At 39.8% G+C, this 20,985-nt stretch overlaps 1 protein-coding gene across 6 annotated transcripts in view; it reads left to right on the forward strand.

The window, feature by feature from the left end:
• Positions 1-20,985, forward strand: part of UTRN (utrophin) — a 497,690-nt gene that overhangs the window by 58,260 nt on the left and 418,445 nt on the right. For 2 of the 6 annotated variants that reach the window (XM_055311519.1, XM_055311523.1), the window contains exon 1: positions 347-455. The exons of the other annotated variants lie outside the window; for them this stretch is intronic. In XM_055311519.1, coding sequence (XP_055167494.1) covers positions 362-455 — 94 coding nt within the window. In that variant the 5' untranslated portion in view covers positions 347-361. Of the gene's footprint in view, positions 1-346; positions 456-20,985 lie in introns of those variants that run through there. 6 annotated transcript variants of the gene reach the window in all.

Consider the following 20,985-nt stretch of genomic DNA (forward strand, 5'->3'; position numbering starts at 1 on the left):
ACCAGCCAACACTGTCAAAACAGGAAGCAGAGTTATAATCTCTTTGTAATAGATTAGAAACATTCAAAGGCCCTTATTTGTGGCGACTAAACACACACACACACACACACACACACACACACACAAACACATACACACACATTCAAAACAACAACAACAATAATAAAAACGACGTGAAGAGTTTTCACTGACTGCTAAATGTAACTTCCTGTCTGGAGGCTGGGTTAGTTTTAGTCAGATCCTCTCATGGGAAAAATAAAAGCCACCCCAACACAGGACATCCCAGTGTGCAGTTCGCAGGCTGCTTTTGTTGTCCACTTCCTCTGCATCTTTTTCCTCGTCACTGAAGCAATTGTAGGTGATGAGCAGCCCGGCAGCCACCCCGTTTCGTTGGAAAAAGTGCAGACTTGACTTGCTGGGGCCAGGAGCTCGCCAGGCCTGCAAGCGCTTACCAGGTAAGTTTGTCAACTTGCATGACTCCAAGCCTGTGAGGTTTTGGAAAGGGGGTGACAGCCAAGACAGGGCTCTCTTAGTTGCTTAGTGAACCCAATTTGTTAAGTAACAGAAGCACGGAGGGCAGGGCCTGGCTGGTGATGGAAACATACTGGTTTGTGCTTCCTGATGCCACATCTTTCTAGACTCCAGATAGTGGAGACCCAACACTGTCTGCTTCATCCTTCTCTTCAGAATGTGACAGCCGGTTATTGGCTTCTTTGGAAGAGACACTCAAAGATCCATAAATCTCTTGTGACAGATGTGCTTCAGTTTATCTGCCTGCATTTTTCAAAGTAGCTTATTATGTTTTGACTATTTATTGTCATAGACAGTTCTTTGTGCTGTTGAATAGTGATGGAGCTCATCCCGTGGTGTACTTGATTTATTGTACTCAGTAAAAAGATATTTTACTTTTTAAAATACATCGTATAGAGCAGATAAAGGGGCAAATAGGACATTTGTACTTGGGGGGGGGTCTATAAATGAAGGGGTTTTCGTTTCAGTACAGTGTTATTGAGGAGAAACATAGATGCAGAACTTCACGTTGGATGTGCTCATGCACGTTTCCCTAGAAAAACTAGGGTCACCTAGTTTTTCTCATCAGGTCAGATGTCTGTATCTTGATTAATGTATATATTTGTGTACTGGTCAGATAAGCTTTCTGAGTAAGCAAAACAAAACAAAAGCCCAAGTGATGGGTGTTGCTTGACCTCACATATCATGCTTGGATGTTGTCATTGTGGGAAAACTTTCAGGTTGGTTAGAAGTTTTACAATATGTGTTTCTTTCCTTTGTAATTACTCTTTACCTCGTTTCCCTTCCTAACTCCATGTGAATGAGGTGGTAAATGCTGGTAGGCATGTTTTCTATGGAGCACATTTAAACTAAAATAATTGAAAAAAAAAACAAAACAAAAAAAAATAAACTAAAATAATTGGAGCAGGGGACACCTGGGTGGTTGAGCTGCTGCCTTTGGCTCAGGGTGTGATCCTGGGGTCCTGGGATTGAGTCCTGCATCGAGCTCCCCGCACTGAGCTTGCTTCTCCCTCTGCCTGTGTCTCTGCCCCTTTCTCTGTGTCTCTCATGAATAAAAAAAAAAATCAGAGCATGTTCTTTTAATAAAAGTAGCAAACCAATGTGTATATGATTTCAGATTCCACAAAGACTGAGGCTCTCTTCTCATTGGATTTTTGTGAACTGAATATTTCTGTGTATTTGCTGGGTAGATCTCTAGTGATCTTATTAGAAATAAAGATACAGGAAATACACTTTAATTTTTATTTTTTAAAGATTTTTATTTATTTATTTGAGAGAAAGAGAGAGATAAAGAGAGAGCATGAGCAGAAGTGGGTGCAGGAAGAGGGAGAAGCAGGCTCCTCACTGAAGAGAGCTTGATGTCGGACTTGATACCAGGACTCCAGGATAATGATCTGAGCCAAAGGCAGACAGTTAACTGACTGAGGAACCCAGACGCCCCTCCCCCCCCAATACATTTTTAATGGATGTTGCAGTACTTGGATTTTTTTGGCTTTCAGAGCAGTCTCCATAACAGATTAAACTTTGAGATGAATCCTTTTTTGTGGGGTGGGGGGGATGAATCTTTTATTTACGGACCTTACTTTAGGTAGAAAGAATGAAACCTTATGTGCTTTGCATTTAACTTTTGATAATGCAGAAGACCGTTGTAGAATCTAAAGGGAAGGGAATAATAAAAAACGAGGTATAAAGTGGAGTGAATTTTAGATATATATTTGCTCAAAATTAGCTATTCAGTGTTGTTTTTGAAATTGTCAGTTCTTTGCTCTGTGGTGTCATCTGGATTGGGGAACTCCAGTGTATTTGCCTCCCAGTCACCCACTGAGATACAATAGGGAAAAACTGAATAAGTTGAAATCTGAATTTCTATATCTATCTATCATCTATCTTTCTTTAATAGAGACCCTTTTTATTTTACAATATTAACCCTAAACTTTCATAAAATAATTCCTTTCCTTGTCTTAATCTTGATGTCTGTGTACAAATGATCAAATGTTAAAAATAATCTCATTGGGGGAGACCAAAGTTAAAAAAAAAGTCTTGAAAATGTGAAATAAAAAATTACTTGGTACCATTCTAGGACTTGCAGGCATCTACTAATGATGATTTATGTCTAGAAATTGCCCTGCCCAGGAAGCCACTGCTGGGAGGCCCAGCTTTTCTTGCCATCCTTCCTGCTTGCTTGTTGGCTGACGGGATTTTGTGTCAGCCGTTTCCTTTTTTGATGGGTTGGTTAAGATATCCTCAACCTTGACTCCACTTTAGAATCACCAGTGTTGGAACCCTACGGCCAGAGATTCTGATTTAAGCAGACTGAGGTCTTGACTTTGTAGCTTTTCAAAAACTCTCTGAGTGCTTCTACTGTAGATTCAAGGTGGAGAGGCACAAGGGAATGTTACTTGTTCCCTAGGAGACTGAAAGCTCCATGAAGAGGACAGGAAGGAAACTTCATTACCATTGTATCCAGCTCCTAATAACTGTGTGCCTGGCATGCAGAAAAGGCTTAGTGTAGCCTTGTGGAATGAATGAATGAATAAATTCCTCTGAGCAACAGGAATGGGATATCTTTGTTTCTGGTTGGTGCTGGTGTAGCAGAGTATGTTGTATTAGACAGTGGCTCCTCTGAATATCAGCTGTCATATGGGAAGAGATCACAGGGGAACAGGCTAACCTTGGGGCATACTGAACGGCCATCTCAGAAGAGACAAGCCTCCTGGTTGGTAGTGTCTTCGTGAAGCAAGGCAGGTTGAGTATGTTGGAATAAGAATTTCATCAGGGGCTGGGGTGTCTATGTATGTGTGAATGGGGAGGTGGGGCCAGTTGGGGGCACTCCCAGGAGGTTCTCTGCAAGGACCCGTGTAAGGGTTAGTTTGAAAGGAAGGATTGTGTTTATCTTTGCCAATATTAGGGGCTTCCTGACCTGCCAGTTGACTGCATCAGAGTGTAGTGAGGTTTGGGAAAATTTCTCAGGGCTTGTGAATTTTTAGCTGATCTTAATGCTTAAAAAGGAAATGCATTGGTGGGTAGGAAGACCAGGTGGCATATAATCTGCAGAGGTTAGAGAGAAAATTATTAAATTAGGAGAAGGGTAGACAGAGTGACTTCTTTGAAACAAAAGAATTTCGGGGGAAAATGAGATGTACGATTAACATGGTACTGGACAGCCATTCAAGGGATGACCTGGATTTGATCTCAGTTCCCCCTATGATCAGCTGTAAGCCACTGAAACTCTGAGGTAGGTCTCCCAACCAGTCAGATTCCCCAGGGGGCATTTTAAAGCACCTTGTAAGATATAGTAACATTCAAGGGTAACTAAAAAGAGTAAGATCTATAAAAATTATAAAAATCTAGTCAGTTGATAATGGGCTTTGCCTGGTACTAGAGTCTAGGAATAGGAATACAAATACTATGTTGATTATGGTACTTAAAATACATATAAGCTGAAGCTGTGCACCCTGCCATCATTTTAGTTGTGTTTTTCCTTGGCAATATTTGAAAGGTGTGCTCATGACTTGGGTCCCAGATCCGTTTCATGTTACAGCTGGGTTCTTTGACTCGTCCTTAGAGGGCACCAGGTACTTCCTATTACAACCATTTGCAAATTCCAGATTTGTTCGGAGGGCCAGCGAAAAGACTGGTAGGAACAAGGACAGGTAGGAACACTAGATAGGATCTGGGTGCAGTGACTCCCTTGATCCTGCCCCAATATTTTGACCTTGATTTGAACAGTTCAGTGAACTGGCAACTCAAGAAGTTTTTTTCCCACTGAACTAGAACTTTCATTGTTCTGCAGAGGAAGATGAGTCATAGCCTAGTTTTACCATTGTGTCAAAGTGAAATTTTAGTCTAGGACTAAAGGAACACAGGTCAAACTTTCTGTCTAAACCAGAGGATTGAAACTTGGATCGTGAGCTGGGCAAAAGTAAGTGTGTCTCCCTGTGAGGGTGACTGTCAAGTTAGAGAGGTATTTTATTGTAAGAAATGTTTGATCCTAAACATAATTTTTATTTTTTATTTTTTAAAAATATTTATTTATTCATGAGAGACACAGAGAGAGAGGCAGAGACATAGGCAGAGGGAGAAGCAGGCTTCATGCAGGGAGCCCAATGTGGGACTTGATCCTGGGACTCTAGGATCACACCCTGGGCTGAAGGGAGGTGCTCAACGCTGAGCCACCCAGGCGTCCCTAAACATTTTTAATAATGTGTTTAAGTACCTTTAAAAAAACTCTTAAGTAATCAACCTCTTTTAAAAAAAATCTGCAGAATAAACATTATACAGAGTAGAAAATTGTCATTCTCTCTTCCCCTCACAGCCATTGTTAATAGTTTTGTTTGTCCACCACACCTTTTCCTATGAATATACAAATGTGCAGCTTTATATCTAAGTTCCCACAAACAGAATGGTTTCTCTTTTTGAACCAAAGTCAGAACCATCCTGCTTTAATAGCCATTCCATTAAAAAAATGATTAGAAATAGTGAAATGTGTACATATATCTTAGTTCATTTGCGTTATTGTGGGATCAGGTAAGTGTTTACCATTAATTTGCTGTCCATGAGGTGTAGAGAGATGAAGAGTAGTATATAAATGTTTTGAATTTGGTTTCTTTTCTTTTTTTTTTTTTTTTTTTTGAGAGAGAGTGCACACACGAGTGACAGAGGGGCAGAGGGAGAGAGAGAGGAGGGAATCTTAAGCAATCTCCACATCTCCACACTGAGCAGGAAGCCTGAACTGGGGCTTGATCTCGGAACCCTGAGATCATGACCTGAGCCGAAATCAAGAGACAGATGCTTAACCACCTGAGCCACCCAAGTGACCCAGACTTGCATTTCTTTCTTTCTTTCTTTCTTTCTTTCTTTCTTTCTTTCTTTCTTTCTTTCTTTCTTTCTTTCTTTCTCTTTCTTTTTTTTTTTTTGGTGAAATTGAACTGCATGTGTTTAATGGCTCTTTGAACAAATTCTTCAGTGGATTTCATTTTCATACATTAAATACCTCCCAACCCCCACCTTTTTTTCTGTTGTTTGGATTTCTGACTTTTTTTTTTTTAAGATTTTATTGATTTATTCATGAGAGACAGAGAGAGAGAGAGAGAGAGAGAGAGAGAGGGAGGCAGAGATACAGGTAGAGGGAACAGGTAGAGGGAGAAGCAGGCTCCATGCAGGGAGCCCGACGTGGGACTCCATCCCGTGATTCCAGCATCAGGCCCTGGGCCAAAGGCGGCACTAAACTTAGCTACCAGGGCTGCCCTGGATTTCTGACTTTTATTTTTTTTATTTATTTTATTTTTTATTTATGATAGTCACACACGCACACAGAGAGAGAGAGAGAGAGGCAGAGACACAGGCAGAGGGAGAAGCAGGCTCCATGCACTGGGAGCCCGACGTGGGATTCAATCCTGGGTCTCCAGGATCGCGCCCTGGGCCAAAGGCAGGCGCCAAACCGCTGCGCCACCCAGGGATCCCGATTTCTGACTTTTAAACTGATTCTGAAGGAAATTCCTACAAAATGGTAGATTTTGAATAACTAACTTGAATTTATTTTGAGTTTGAAGGCAGTTGACTTCCAACTTAAAAGACAGAGGTGTTTTCTGGATCTCTGGGCTTGAGGTTTCAGATTTGGATTCTGTATTTTCTCTCTTCTGACTGATGTGGCAGCTGTCATCATCATCTGAGACCGTGCTGAGACTGGTGATTCTTTAGGTGCCCTCCCTATTTTATTACATTTCCCTATACAGATAAATTACTTTCATAGGGATGGCAAATCCCAGAGTATCCAAAAGATGCCCATTTTCCATGTAATTTGTGGAGCATGATACAGTTCGTGGGAAGAGGCCATGTAGTTGGATTTAAAGTTGAATCTCAGCCATCCTGCATCCTGGGTCTCCTTCTTCACTTGCTAAATGGTGATAATGGTGGTGTTGTGAGTCTTTAAAGGTGGTGTATCCGTGTAAAATCCCTTGCATATTACTTGGCAAATGGCAGGGAGGATTATAGTAAATGGTGGCTGTTTTGTTAGTAGAGCTTTTCTTTTTTTTAATTTTTAAAATTTATTTATGATAGTCACAGAGAGAGAGAGAGAGAGAGAGAGAGAGAGGCAGAGACATAGGCAGAGGGAGAAGTAGGCTCCACGCACCGGGAGCCCGACATGGGACTCAATCCCGGGTCTCCAGGATCGCGCCCTGGGCCAAAGGCAGGCGCTAAACCGCTGCGCCACCCAGGGATCCCTAGTAGAGCTTTTCAAGTTAATCCAGGAAAAACAAATGCATCCTAGATGTTAAATAAAGATAAGACAGTTTAGATGAGGACCCATATGCATCATCATGCTGAAAACTGACCCGTTTGTCCTCATTCTCATATAGATCTGTTAGTGATCTTCCACATCAGAGCATCAAGGCTGTAGTTCTGTGCTGGACTCACTTAACTGCAGATCCAGTACATGGCAAGAGATGCAGAGCTATACATGACAGCAGAGGGCCTGCAGTTGCTTGGAGAATATCTTTGTGGCAGGGTGCCCGAAATGTTTTCTTGGTTTCAAAGTTCACTTTCATTTGTTCTGAAAGGTTTTTATTGTTTTCAGGCAAACAAGGCAAGCACAGGAAAAGGGCATACAGCCTCCCATATGATTCTGTGCTGTACGACCTATTTGCCTTTTGGTACCTTATATAAAAAGCTTTATTTAGTCTGCAGAGAGGACTGCTTCTTCAAATAGAGGGGAGCTGTCATAATGGTCTGGAAACTTGATAGATTTCAGTTTAATGCCGCTGATCCAGATACTGTGAGAGGCTGGAATGCACAGAGATTGTAAGATAGGCATCTCGCACAAATTCTTCCAGGTCACTTGCATATCATCAATGGAAATGCCTCATCAGATAGCAATCTTCTTGGCCCTCTGAGAGACAGTTCCGCCTGTCACACCAACACTGACCCTTTTCTCCTGGCCCAGCCAGGAGCTAGGAACCTGCTGCCAGGGTAAGTCTCCTGGCTTTGACCTGGCCTGTTTTCTTGTTCTACTCCTGAATTTTGTACCTTTAGCTTTAACTCTTACACAATAACTCCCTTTCTGGTGTGAGTAGCTCCTGGATTGTGTTTGACAGAAGAAATCTGGTTCCCCAGCAAGTTCACTTTCTCTCTAGATAACTCCAACCCACCCATGCAATCTGGTATCTGGCATTCCTCTGAGAAGGGTTTAGTTAGTTTATAATAAATATTTAATGGCTAACTCTGAATAACTAGTGTTACAGCCTGAAAAGGAAAAGCATAGTGTGTGTGTGTGTGTGTGTGTGTGTGTGTGTGTGTATGGTGCAGTGACTTATAGGACTTTTGGAAATAAGAAAGACATCATGAAATGAAAATAGTTATTATATTTTATCTCTGCCCATGCAAATTCTTTAAAACAATTACTCTATTCTATCTTTGCTCATGTGGATTTAAAAAATGATGGATTTCACAGTGATGGATTTTAAGCTGGGAGGTTATGGATATTTTGCAAGTAGGTTGAGAAACAGTTCTCAAGTCCTACTGGATCCTTCTTACCTATCCACCTCCTTCCTACCTATTTCTTCAACTGTTGCAAGGAGAATCTTATGTTTTGTGTTGAGAAGTTGCTTTGTGGCTAAATAAGCTGTGTACTATTGAAAAAATAAAAAGTCTTTGAGATTCTATTCTGTGTATTCACTGACTTTGTTGCTGGGCCTTATACTGCAAAATTTCTCAGAATGATAAAATCTAAATAAAAATAAATGGTGTTGAAGGTATATCTACCTCTTGGTTACTGAAATAAAGAATTGGCATTTACTTCCTATAACTTGGAAATTGCGCCTGGTGTTTACAATGAACAATTTTTTTTTTTACAATGAACAATTCTTATAGTGGGTTTGTAGTAAGAAGAAAGTCAGCATTGATTTCTCTGTAATTTTCTAAAATTTCTCATCTGTTTATATTTTTAAATCAAGTAGTGCTTACTTTTCTGCAAACCTCAAGTGAGCCACATGTCTAAGAATTAGAGGTGAGAAGGAAAAAAAAAAGGAGCCCCAAATCAAAGATTGAGAGAACAGTTATAGAGATTTGCTGTTTTCTGGGTCCTGTCATTGCTGGGGCATTTTAAAAGTCTAGTTTTAAACCTAATGATTCTCCTCACTGGTAGCCCAGGACCACTGTACATACCCCATAGATTGCACAGAGGTGACAGTAGACATTTGTTCCTTGGAGTGTGCAGTGCAGGAACATCTGCGAAACACATTAGGCCCTCTTTTAGTGACTGTTTTCTTAATTCACACTTAGGTATTTAGTTTCTAGATCTTGGGCAGTAAATCAGAAGGGTAGCAGGCCGGAGTGCTGCTAAGTATCAACACAGTGACGATAATGAGATGTGCTGATTATACAGGAAAGAGAGAGGGGGCGGGGGGGAAGAGCAGTGCAAAAAAGCCTCAAAGCCAAGCAACCTGGGTCAATATGGCACTAGATTTTGCAAGCCCTAATAGGCTGAAAGTGAAAAACCATTAACGTGTGAAAAAGCTTTTCCCTTGAAATGGCTATGCAGTTGAGGGGAGGCAGTCTGGTTTTCTGGGCTGCAGCAACTGTTCAGGCCCTAGAATCCCGTTTGCATATTTTGTCAGACCCCACTGAATTAAGACAAAGCCCCTTTCTCCAGCCCTAGCAGAGGGTTAGGCTCCCCTGCATTGCTGGTTTCCCCCTGCTGTGGTTGGTACTTTGTAGCCTGAGCTCAGTGACTCTCAGAAGCACTGTAAATGTTCTTGGTACTCTGCCATCCTTTCTGTAGGCAGGGTGTGTTCTCAAGGTTTATTCTGCTGTTAAGGAATCAACAATTCACTTCTTTTCCAGGAATTCTTTGCTGACCTTCAGGTATGGGTTGGGTGTCTCTCTCCTCTGCTCCCACAGCTTCCCTCCTAGGATCAAATTCGGTGATTCTTAGATGTGTTCATCTATCACAGCATTTATGACAGATTTTATCGATCAGTGTTTTTTAAAGCGTGGTCTGTCTCTGTAGTGTGGCCTGGAAACCTGCATTTTTTTCTCTTCAAGTAGTCACTGAGCATGCTTCAGAATCTCAACTGTAGACTATGACCTTGAAAGACAGGCCCTAAAAAAAAAAAAAAAAAAAAAAAAGAAAGACAGGCCCTATGCTTCTTTGTCTTTGACTCCTCAGACCCAACTCAGCGCTTGGCATATTTTTGTTGCTGTTGTTTAATGAATGAGCAAGAATTTCATTAAAAAATGTATGGAAAGCAGGTGTTCATGTGGAATCCAGCACAGTCAACACCATGCAAGTGATTCTCGACCACTTTTCCTTATTGCTTTATAAATCAACAGAATGTGAAACTGAAGATGTAATATGGATGTACCAGAATTAGCTTCTCCTATTTTCTTGCTCAAGAAAATATCCTGTATGTGATTACTTTTATTTTTACCTTGTTTGAAATAAACTTTTATTTTAGGCTAGTTGTACATTTATAGAAATGTAAAGGCAAAAATACTGAGTTCCCGTATATTCCTTACCCAGTTTCTTCTTTCTTCCCTGATCAACATGTTACTATGTTACATTCACTGTGTCCAATTAATGGACCAATATTGATCCCTTATTGTTATTAACTTATTAGTAATCTCATTAATCAAAGACCTCCATAAGAGTTATTATTAAGTTTGTGGATTAAGAGATGAAATAATGTTTATAACATGTACTAAGTATTTCTTGAGGTTGGGGTTTTGCACTTGAATTCTTTTTTTTTTTTAAAGATTTTATTTATTTGAGAGAGAGAGAGAGAGCGCACACTCATGAGTGGGGTGGAAAGAGGCAGAGGGAGAGAGGGAAGCTGACTCCCCAATGAGCAGGGAGCCCACTGCAGGGTTTGATCCCAGAACCCCTGGGTCATGACCTGAGCTGAAGGCAGACACTTAACTGACTGAGCCACCAAGGCACCCTGCTTTGAATTCCTACCTGTAATCCCAGTTGCAAGTATATTCACAAAATAAGAGGGCAAATTTCCTGGGATTATGAAACAGATTTTTCAGGTGCAGGTCTTTTGGGATCTAAAAGAGGAGAGAGTTATTATCAAAGGCTAACATTTGGTTAATATATCTCAGGTACTTCATATTAATAAAAATATTTATTGACACCTCAGGTTTTGTTAGGATATTTTGTTTTATCTATTTACAGTATATTCAGATAGAGTTACTATTCAAAATATTTAACAGCCCATAAGAGAATGGCCTGAACCAATCAGATAGTTGTCCAAATAATCAGAAGGGGTGATGGCTGATGAATATGATCATCAGTTCTACTAATGTCTGAAACACCCTAAAATTGTCTCTTAACATTATCAAATGTCTTGCAAGATAGCTGCCAATTGAAAGCCTCTGATAGAAAGCACTTAGAACGGCCTCCCTAAGTGCTGTAGAAATATTTGCTGTCATTATAATTGTTGGCATCTGCCTTCATTTCAGTTATTTATTTCTGGTATGTTTAAAAACATACTGCTAAGAAAAAGACACCTCAGGATTCTTTTCCCTAGTGCAGTCGCCACATGTATTAAGAATAAGGTTCTGCTTGGTGATTAAATTTACTCAGTTTGTCAGAGCACGTACATATGGTAGGAAGAAATGCAGCCTCTTCCATGGAGGATACTTTTCGCTGTCCTCCTCTACCATCTTCTTTCCTGGTAGTGCCCTGAAACCGGAGCCTGACAGGACAGTGCATAGGTGTAGAATTGGAGACCAGTTGTTCCACTGGGTTTCCTCACACCGCCTTGTATCCTGCTTGCCTTGACGATGGCTCAGCCAGGGTAGGAGCCTGTTACTTTGGCTTATGCCAAATTCCCCTCATTTCCTCATGATGATAGGTTATTAGTATCCTGATCCCTCTTATTTGTTAAGTTAATCTGTGCTTCAGGGATCTCAGCAGATGACAGCATTTTATTTTCAGTGACTTCATGTCATAATATATGCTCTGGGTAGGTGAGATTAGACAAGACATTTAAGCTCAACAGTTTAATATCTACAAATAATATTTTATAGTCAACCTTCTATCTGTTCCTCTTCAGTATTCTTGGAAACAGATGCTTACATTGTTTATACAAACAGTCCTGTTGTTACTTATCTAAATTATCCATTTTCCTATTGATGGGATATAGACTTAATTTTTTAAATTCCCAAATCCGCAAGAACTGAATATCCAGTGGGATCTGTGGATCAACTGAGATTCTCCTATGTTAGAATCATTGATCATGCGGCTTCTGGTGGAAACTCTTGACAACCTTATATTTTTCTCCTTTGAATCCACTCAGCAGTTTTGGCAAACATTTATTTGTCAGTATCCATTGATTATTATAAAAATAATTTAAAATATCTAAATATGAGATAAAAGATAGTTTTAGTAACTTAAGATTATTTAAGATAGGAGATACTATTGGTTAAATCATTGTTAGATCTATTCACACAATTAGTAGCTGTACTTCAGAGGGTAGGTTTTACAGCCAGGCATCAACAATAATCAGCTCATTGCTGATGGACTGGAGGAAGGTTAGAACCTATCTTTTTTTTTTTTAAAGATTTTATTTATTTATTCATGAGAGACACGGAGAGGCAGAGACATGACATGGGCAGAGGGAGAAGCAGGCTCCCTGCGGGGAGCCTGATGCAGGACTTGATCCCAGGACCCCGAGGTCATGCCCTGAACCAAAGGCAGACGTTCAACTACTGAGTCACCCAGGTCCCCTGGTAAAGCCTATCATTCTGTCACCCCCACATTGTCCCCAAGCACACTAGGGGCTTTGGAGTCAGGCTGCTTTGAATTTCAATCCTGGGACTTCCACTTACTAACCCTGTGAGCCCTGGGCAAGTTGCTTAATTTTAAGTGTTTTTGACCTCTGCTGAAAAATGGAGATCATGAAAGCATTCACCTCAAATGGGTGTTGTGGAATTACATTACATAGTAATCCTATGTAGGAGGCATTCAATATATTGTGCTAATAATGGCAACAACAGTAATGTCACTACTACTAATTTTGCTATAACTATTGATACATTAAAAATAGTTGAAATTACCTTATGTAATAGAGTTGCTAAAATGAATCCGACTTAGCTGAATTAAAGTTTGGTTCTTTTTGTTCATTCTCTTTAGGTGATCATAAGCCATGAAATAACTGAAAGAGAGAGTGGTAGATATAAAATCTAGGTTATCATTCTTACACTGAACTGTTGTATTATAACTTCAGAATTTAAAGCACTAACATTTGTTGCTATTCCGTGGAAATCCTTCTTTCTAATTTCTTGATAGTAACTGTCTTCTTCTTCTTGTGTTATTAAAATAATTAGCCTGGCTGGCTAATCGGTAGAGCATGCAGCTCTTGATCTCAGGCTTATAAGTTTGAGCTCCACGCTGGGTGTAGAGATTACTTAAAAGTAAAATCTTAAAATAAAATGAGGTATTCCTTTAGATTTTATTTATTTATTCATGAGAGACACAGATGGAGAGGCAGAGACCTAGGCAGAGGGAGAAGCAGGCTCCTTGCAGGGAACCTGATAGGGGACTTGATCCCATGATCCCGGGACTCCAGGATCATGCCCTGAGCTGAAGACAGATGCTCATCCGCTGAGCTACCCAGGCGTCCTCAAAAATAAATTTTTAAGGAGAATTTCAAATTTCTTATCTCTAGTCTTGAGTGTTTTTCATTTAAAAAATCAGAGTAGGGACACCTGAGTGGCTCAGTGGTTGAGATCCTTCGGCCCAGGGCGTGATCCTGGAGTCCCTGCTTCTCTCTCTGCCTTTGTCTCTGTGTCTCTCATGAATAAATAAATAAAGTCTTAAAAAAAATCAGAGTAATGTCAAAGAATGTTAGAAAAAAACGACAAAAATTGATTCCTATTTCTACCACGTTAACACAGTAACTTTAGTATCTTACCATTTAGTCTCTATATTCATAGTTAAAATTATCGTAATTATATAATATTCCTAATTTTTTATTTTGGTATTTTAGTTTTATATTATTTCATAGATATTTTTCAGTTTCTTTAAGTTGTTCTATATTTAACTTTCTCCTTGTTTTTTGGTATTCCTAGTTTTTCAACATTATGGATAATGGTGAGTGAAAATTATCTTTATTGATCTGTAAAATGGAGGTAATAAAAGTATCATAAGGTTGTCATGAAGATTAAAGAAATGGATACAAAAGAGGGTATCTCAGGCACAGTCCTCTTACCATTTTGAGCAGATAAATTCTTGCTGTGGGGAACTGTCTTGGGCAGTGTAGATGTTCTATAGCATCCCTGGCCTCTATCCTCTAGTTTTGACAAACAAAAATGTCTCCAAACATTGTCAGGTGTCTCCTAGGAGGCAAAACCATTCCCATTTGAGAACACCTGATTTAAAACACTTAGAACAGCCTGGCACGGCTCTAGTGAGCACTGTGTAAATATTTGCTATTACTGTAATTGTTGTTGATATTATTCTTTGTTTCAGTTATTTATTTCTGATGAGTTCCTAGAAGTAGAATTTCTGGGACAAGGGTTTCTGACATATATTACCAAGTGCTTTCTAGAAGGACTGTGTTAAGTTTAATGCTGTCAGTTGAATATGAATATGAATATGTCAGGAACTTTGAGATCCAGTCAGTATGCACTCAGTTGTGAATTCCACATATTATTTTACGTTCAGTTTCTATAATTACTAGTCAAGAAGAGCATTTCCTTTGTTTCTTTACTAGTATTGCCTTATCTGCAGGTTCTGGTAGTGGTTTTTGTAGATTTAGCCCTCCCCCCCAGCCTCCCCACACCCCCCTCCTGCCCTTTTTTGAGTTGCTTTACCATCTACCACTTGAGGTTGAAAAGTCATACCCTCAATAACCAAGTCTGTATTACATTTCTTTGCCTGATCTTTAGTAGCATCCAAGTTGAACATTGTTGAGATCCTTTCAGATTACTGTGTTTTATCCAAACAGTCCTTGGCAATTTCAGATTAAAGCACGGTAATTGACAGTATCCCATAATCATAGAACTTTCAGGGTTTAAATATAAGGTGGCATCCTCTTTTTTGAAGGATAATTTTGTGGAGAAGTCAACTTTGTATTCTGTGATGTGTCACCTAATTTTGGAAATAATCCTAATCCTTGCTGTAGGAGAGCTGTTTAGTGCCCCATCCATAACAACCTCCCCTCCCCCTCCCCAACATTTAGCCCTTCATTGCCTGGGGCCTTCCAGCTGCGGTCGCTTTCATTCCTTTGCCTGAGGGCATTCTCTGGCTGGAAAAGCTCACACCCAGGGTTGGCAGGAAATGCCTTCCGAGCTGCCAGCAGCCAACAGCCAGTGACTGCTATAGTATAAATGAATCCCTTGCTCTCTTGCATCTCAGGTGAGCTCCTTTGGAGAGGAGCATTTTACCCTGAGGTTCTCAGAGTTCCCAGTTGGATTATGATTCGGTGGTCATTTGCTTGAAAATGACCCTTTTATTAGCTAAGTTTCTTTTCCTGTCTCATTTCTTCATTCTCCACCCAGTGATTTTTGGGATCACCTCCAAAATAAGTTGCAGTTGATCTTGAACAACACAGGTTTGAACTGTATGAATCCCCTTATATGCAGATTTTTTTCCAGTACATACAATACAATATTATAAATGTATCTTCTCTTCTTTATGATTTTCTTAACATTTTCTTTTCTCTAGCTTGTTCTATTTTAAGAATACCATATGTAATACATATGACATACAAAGAACATGTTGATCAACTTTATGTCATTTGTGAGGCTTCCAGTCAACAGTGGGCTTTAAAGTTTTTTTGGGAGTCAAAACGTATATGCAGATTTTTGTTTGTGGGGGGTGGGTGTGGGGGGTGGGTGGGGAGTTGGCATCCTGAACACTCAAGTTGTTTAAGGGTCAGTTGTACTTATACGTGAATCCTTGTCTCAGGGTCTGCTTCTGGGAGGAAGCTAAGATGTTAGCCGACTTTTCCTTTGATCTTGACCCTTTCGTTTGACCATGATGAAAGAAGAGGAAAAATCAGACCAGGAGAATAGAAATCTTTTGAGGACCTGGCTTTGTAGAAAGTAGATGAGTTTCGTTCCACCAATTCAAGAGACAACCTGGACAAGTAAATATTCTAGTTTTGCTGCTGCCCAGGAAGTTTTCGAGAATGAGTGGCTGGACTGTATGATGGGATTAAAGCCACAGCTGGATGGCTTTTAGTGTCGTCACCTAATGTGACTTTCCGCCCACTTCGTTCACACCCTGGACTGACTCAGGGGCTTTACTGAGTGTCAGAAAACCTAGGTTTTCAGTTTGTGGCTTTCTCTACATAGGGGCTGACTAATGTTAGGAAGAAAAAAGAATCCTCTCTATTGCTTTCCTAATTTTGTCCTTGTTTTTGAGATATTATTAATGCTTTGGGAAATTTTCTGGCTTGTACCTCTGCTACTTTGGCAGGCAGGGCATTATTAGTTTCAATTGCAGACTTAAACCAGAGGGCTGTTTGAATTAAAACCATTTAGGAGTTGAGCGATGACCTGATGGGTCTATTTCTAGTTGCTAAAGGGGGCTTGGGAGGACAGTTAAGGGTGGTCCCTTTAAAATTAGAGGCACAGTGGGGCACCTGGATGGCTCAGTCGTTGAGTGTTGGACTCTTGATTTCTGTTCAAGTCATCATCTCTGGGTCCTGAGATTAAGCTGTAGGTGGGGCTCCACACTCAGCAGGGAGTCTGCTGGAGAGTCTCTTTTTCTCCTCTCCCTCTGCACCTCCCCTTGCTCATTCTCTCTCCCTCTCTGTCTCTAAAATAAATAAATAATTTTTAAAATGAGAGACACAGGTTGGTTGATTCCAGGGATTTCTGTCATTATGCAGCCACTTCCTTACTCAGACTTAAAGAGTAGAAGCAAAAGCCAAATTAATAATAGTAAAAATAATAGGAAATACAGTTATAAAATAAATGAGGTAAATATTTGCTTTGTTAATTAAAAATAATCAACTCATTCAACCTGATTTCTAAAAAGTCAAATGTGGCTAGAAGAGCTCAATGTTAGTGGTGTAGTCAGAATGCTGAGGTACTATGTGGGTATCCCACGCTAAGATAGAGAGTTCTCTCTCAGGCACATCCTGAAAGAGCCCTCCCAGGGAGGCTAATTGATCAGCATATTACGTGGGCACCTGTCTCCCGGACCCATTCCACACCTTCCCACCTATGCCATCCATCCAGCTGCTTTCCTTTGGTGTCCCCTCTTCAAACTGCAAACTTCCAGGAGCACTTGAATAAAAGTCTCATTCGTGTTTTGTTTCCTTTCCAGCAAAATATCGAAAGTAGTTTCTAAAAAGCAGAGGTCATTACACGGTTTTCAATGACCTTAGCTGTACATGAATGTGACCCAGAGTGAACCATAGTGAATGTTGGCCAGCATAGGTTTCACATTTTATGTGTGAAAGTTCTTCCTTTGTTGTTTGTGATTAATAACTGAAAAGGATATAAAGCCAAATGATTTCATTGTTGAACACAGACTTGAAGGTCATGAGAAACTGCCTGTTCAAATTAAACTTTGCCAAGATGTGGCCAAAAGGTTTGCATTAACACCTGGATAGTTTTTGAAACAAGGCAGAGAAAAACAAAACAATGAAACACCAACAATGTGAAAATTGATGTCAAGTAGATCAAATGATGTGTTGGATCCTTACCATATAACCTGAGTTTGCACTGGGAGAAATGCTTTAAAACAAAGGTGTACTGAGGACCTATTGTGAGCCAAGTTGTTCAGAATGAGTTTGTTGTGCCAAGAAATGTGGCAAAGAGTTAGTTGTAAGCGCGACTGCTTTAGTAGCTTGATTGTTAAGTTTTGTATTGTATTCGTTTGCTTTTTGAAATATGATTTTGAATTAAATTTCTTAGTCCTTGGCACTTTGAATTTTATTGTTTTCAGAAGAATTTAAGAGTCACACAGAATAACTGATGAAAATACAGTGGTACTTAAGTTTAAAAATAGTGAGACTCCTGCACATGACACATAGCATCTTCAATAATTATATATTCTGCTTATTTTCTATCCTGTGTATTGTCTAGGCTTTTGCATTTAGAAGTGATGAAAAGACTTTCTTCTAGTCTATCATCTTTACTTTCGCTGTTTGGAGAAAGAACTTCCCCAGTTCTTAGTTATGTATTTGTAAACATATGTCCATTTGTTTGATGAGTTGCCCCAAGATCTTCCAGCTATGACTTCTAAACCCTAAGGATGGATCGTTTTTGAAAACAACGTACTGCAAGCCTGGCTTTCCCAGGACTGGTGTGATGTAGGATGGTTAAGGGATGACTGGGCCTGGCTGGGTCCTGTTCCTTCCTCTATTATTACTTGCTTTCCAGCTGGGTCTTAAATCTCTCCTCCTGGGACAGCTTCTAGGCCCTAAGTCAACTGGTAGGAATTTGTGTGGTAGAAATAACTGCAGATGGGCGGAGATACAAACTACTCACTTCATTCCCATTAGATTTTTTCCCTGCTGAAAGCAAACAAACCAAACCAAACAAAATCCTCTAAAACATTATAATTTTATTGGAGTTGCATTATCCCTGTCGAAGAAGTTTTCTTACATGGCTCACTCTTAGTTTCTTCTGAATAATTAGGATTTTACTCTTTTTCCTAAGGATATATCAAGTTGTTTCTTTGATACTTAAGTATTTATTGTATAGTTATGATGTGTAAGAAACTATGTGAGAGAGGCCAGAGGTTAAGATAGTTTCTTGCTTGAGGGAACGAAGAATCTCATGAGGTGGGGTGCCCGGCTGGCTCAGCCAGTAGAGCTAGCATGCAGCTCTTAATCTCAGAGTTGTGAGTTCAGCCCATGTTGTGCATGAACCTACTTTAAAAAAAAAAAAAGATTCTCATGAGGAGGAGAGATGAACATGGGCATGCATACATACACGCATACAAATATATATGTAAAATTAACCCCCCAATATTTTGTTATAATTAAGTAACAAAATATGTGAATTGAAAAAGTGGGGGTGGGGTGGATATAGGGCTGGGGAGGAAACTCTAAAGCCTTCATGAAAGAGGGTGTCATTCCGTGTAGAAACTGGTGGGAGCTCTGGGGCCAGAGGAAGATGTTCCAGAAAGATGGTACTGATCAGTAAGGGATGGCTATAGGGAAGCATGATGAATGTCATGCAAAGTAGGTTACTTCACCCTGTAACATAGATGTGCCTGACTGGAGGCAGCGGATGATGTTTGGTAGGTTTGGTGTGTGCAGAGTTTCATGATCACAGGAAATTAATCTTTCTTTTTTTAAAAAAATTATTTCTTTTATTTCTTTTTTATTTTTTAGTTGTTTATTAAGAGAAACTATTCCATAACCCAGTGTTCATGTTTCATAGCTCAGAAACACAGGTCAGCGACAAGCTTCAATGAAACACAACCCAAAGAAATTCTTTATATTCCAAATTCACATTGCACTCTGAAAGATACCGGCTTTCTTCATCTCCTCAAAAATCTTTCATGGAATCATAATTTCTGTAGAAATCTGCATATGCCTTCTTTCTTGGTTCAGCCACAGCCAACTTATAGAAAGCTGCAACCCCCAGGGATACAGCGAAGGCTCCAACGATATGAAATCGCAGACGCTTGGCCAGAAGGTCTTGCATCTAAGGTTTCGTCAAAGCACTTGAAATCATGGTCGTTATTCTCCTCAAACCTAACGTCCTTCCTAACAGAAATGGACTGAAATTAATCTTTCAAAGGGGTTTAGGATGCAAATAAGAGGGTGGATGGTATGAGAGGTTGTTGTAATACACTGAAGGGAGGATGCCCAGGAGCTGGACATTGAGGCTGGTAGCTTGGGAATATCTTGGCTCTGGTGAAGAATTAAATTGAATTATGTCAAAGCTCACTTCATGTTTTTAATATTTAAGAATCTGCTGCCAGAAGCTGAGCTGACTCTTCTCTTGGGTGTAACTATGGCCAAAAGAATATGTGTGTGAAAGATTCTTTCCTCTCGTATTTACAGTATCAGTTTCTAGTTTAGGAGCTCAACTGACACCTGCAGAAATTGTTTCGGATTGTGACTTGCTTCCCTCTGCTGTCTTTTTGGTGCCTTTTCTTAGTTATTTTCCCTTGGAGGATAAAGGAAGTACTTAGGCCACATTTCATTCTTCTAGGTCAGTTTGTGTGGGATTGCTCCTCTTTAGTTGTGTTTGTAGTTGGTGATCTGTGTATTTTGCCCTGTTAGGGCTAGAGGCTTGGATACTTAACAGTTGTCCTGTCCCTTTTCTCTGTTTCTGCTTTTGATTTTATATTCTAATTTGTGCTTCACAGGCAGAGATGAATGGCTGAGAAATGTTGCAGATGAGTGGGTGTGTTTATTTCCTATCGCTGCTGTAGCGAACTAGCATGAATTTGATGGCTTCAAACAACAATGCAAAGTTATTATCTTACAGTTCTGGAGGTCAGAAGTCAGATACAGGTCTCACTGTACTAAAATCAAAGTATTGGCAGGATTGCCTTTCTCCTGGAAACTCTAGGGGAGAATCAATTTCCTTGTCTTTTCCAGCTTGAAGAGGCTGTCTCCGTTCCTTGGCTCATGGCCCACCCCATCTTCAAAACCAGCAGCTGTGGTCCAAGTCTTTCTCACATTGTAGTGGATAACCCTTAATTTTTCATTAAAAAAAAATAGAAACTCTGTACAAAAGGTGTGCACAGTGGTTAATTACCCAGTCTTTCTGCTTGTTCAGAAGAAATGTCATCACATTTTGGGGGGGGCAGCTGATTTATAATTAATTTTAAAAAGTAGTTAAAATGGCCTTTCTTTTTTTGCGTATGTGTATGTACGTGTTATGATGTATACATTTGTCCAGTGATGGGGAAAAGGGAAGGAATGAACCAAGTGCTTTCAACTGCATGGTCAGGCATTGGATTGAAATTCTGGAAAGGGTCATGAAGAGTAGAAGTAACTTTGCTGTGACAAAAACATCTAAATCACTCATTATTCTCCACTTTCCACCCTTTGTTCTGAAGCCATATACTTCAATTAAATGTGATTTAATGGTGTTCTCTCAGTGTTATTTGGCAGGATGTTGTTAAGGAAAAACATCCAACATGGTGTTGAAGTGTATTTGGGAACAAAACAGGAAGTAGGTAAACTAAAAGTGAAATTTAAAGAGTTTTATTTTATGAGACTAAAGGTGATCAGAGGTTAGTTAACAGAGTGTTTCTTTGTTCATTTGTGAATTCAGTGATAGTTTGGCCTTTGGAATTTATTTTAGGAAAGCCAAATATTATCAAAGCAGATTCTAGATTTAATGCTCATTGCGTTCTACTGCAGATATAAGAACCTGGATAGCGTAATTATCACAGAAATAAAAATTTGATGTATTATAATTATACAATTCATGTTCATTTACTTGGAACTAGGGAGTCTACTTATGGGAGATGTCACCTCCATGAAATCTCTACCTGAATTTTTAGAAAGGAGTCATACATGA

Source organism: Nyctereutes procyonoides, unplaced genomic scaffold, assembly GCF_905146905.1.
Source record: "Nyctereutes procyonoides isolate TBG_1078 unplaced genomic scaffold, NYPRO_anot_genome, whole genome shotgun sequence".
Lineage (NCBI taxonomy): Eukaryota > Metazoa > Chordata > Mammalia > Carnivora > Canidae > Nyctereutes > Nyctereutes procyonoides.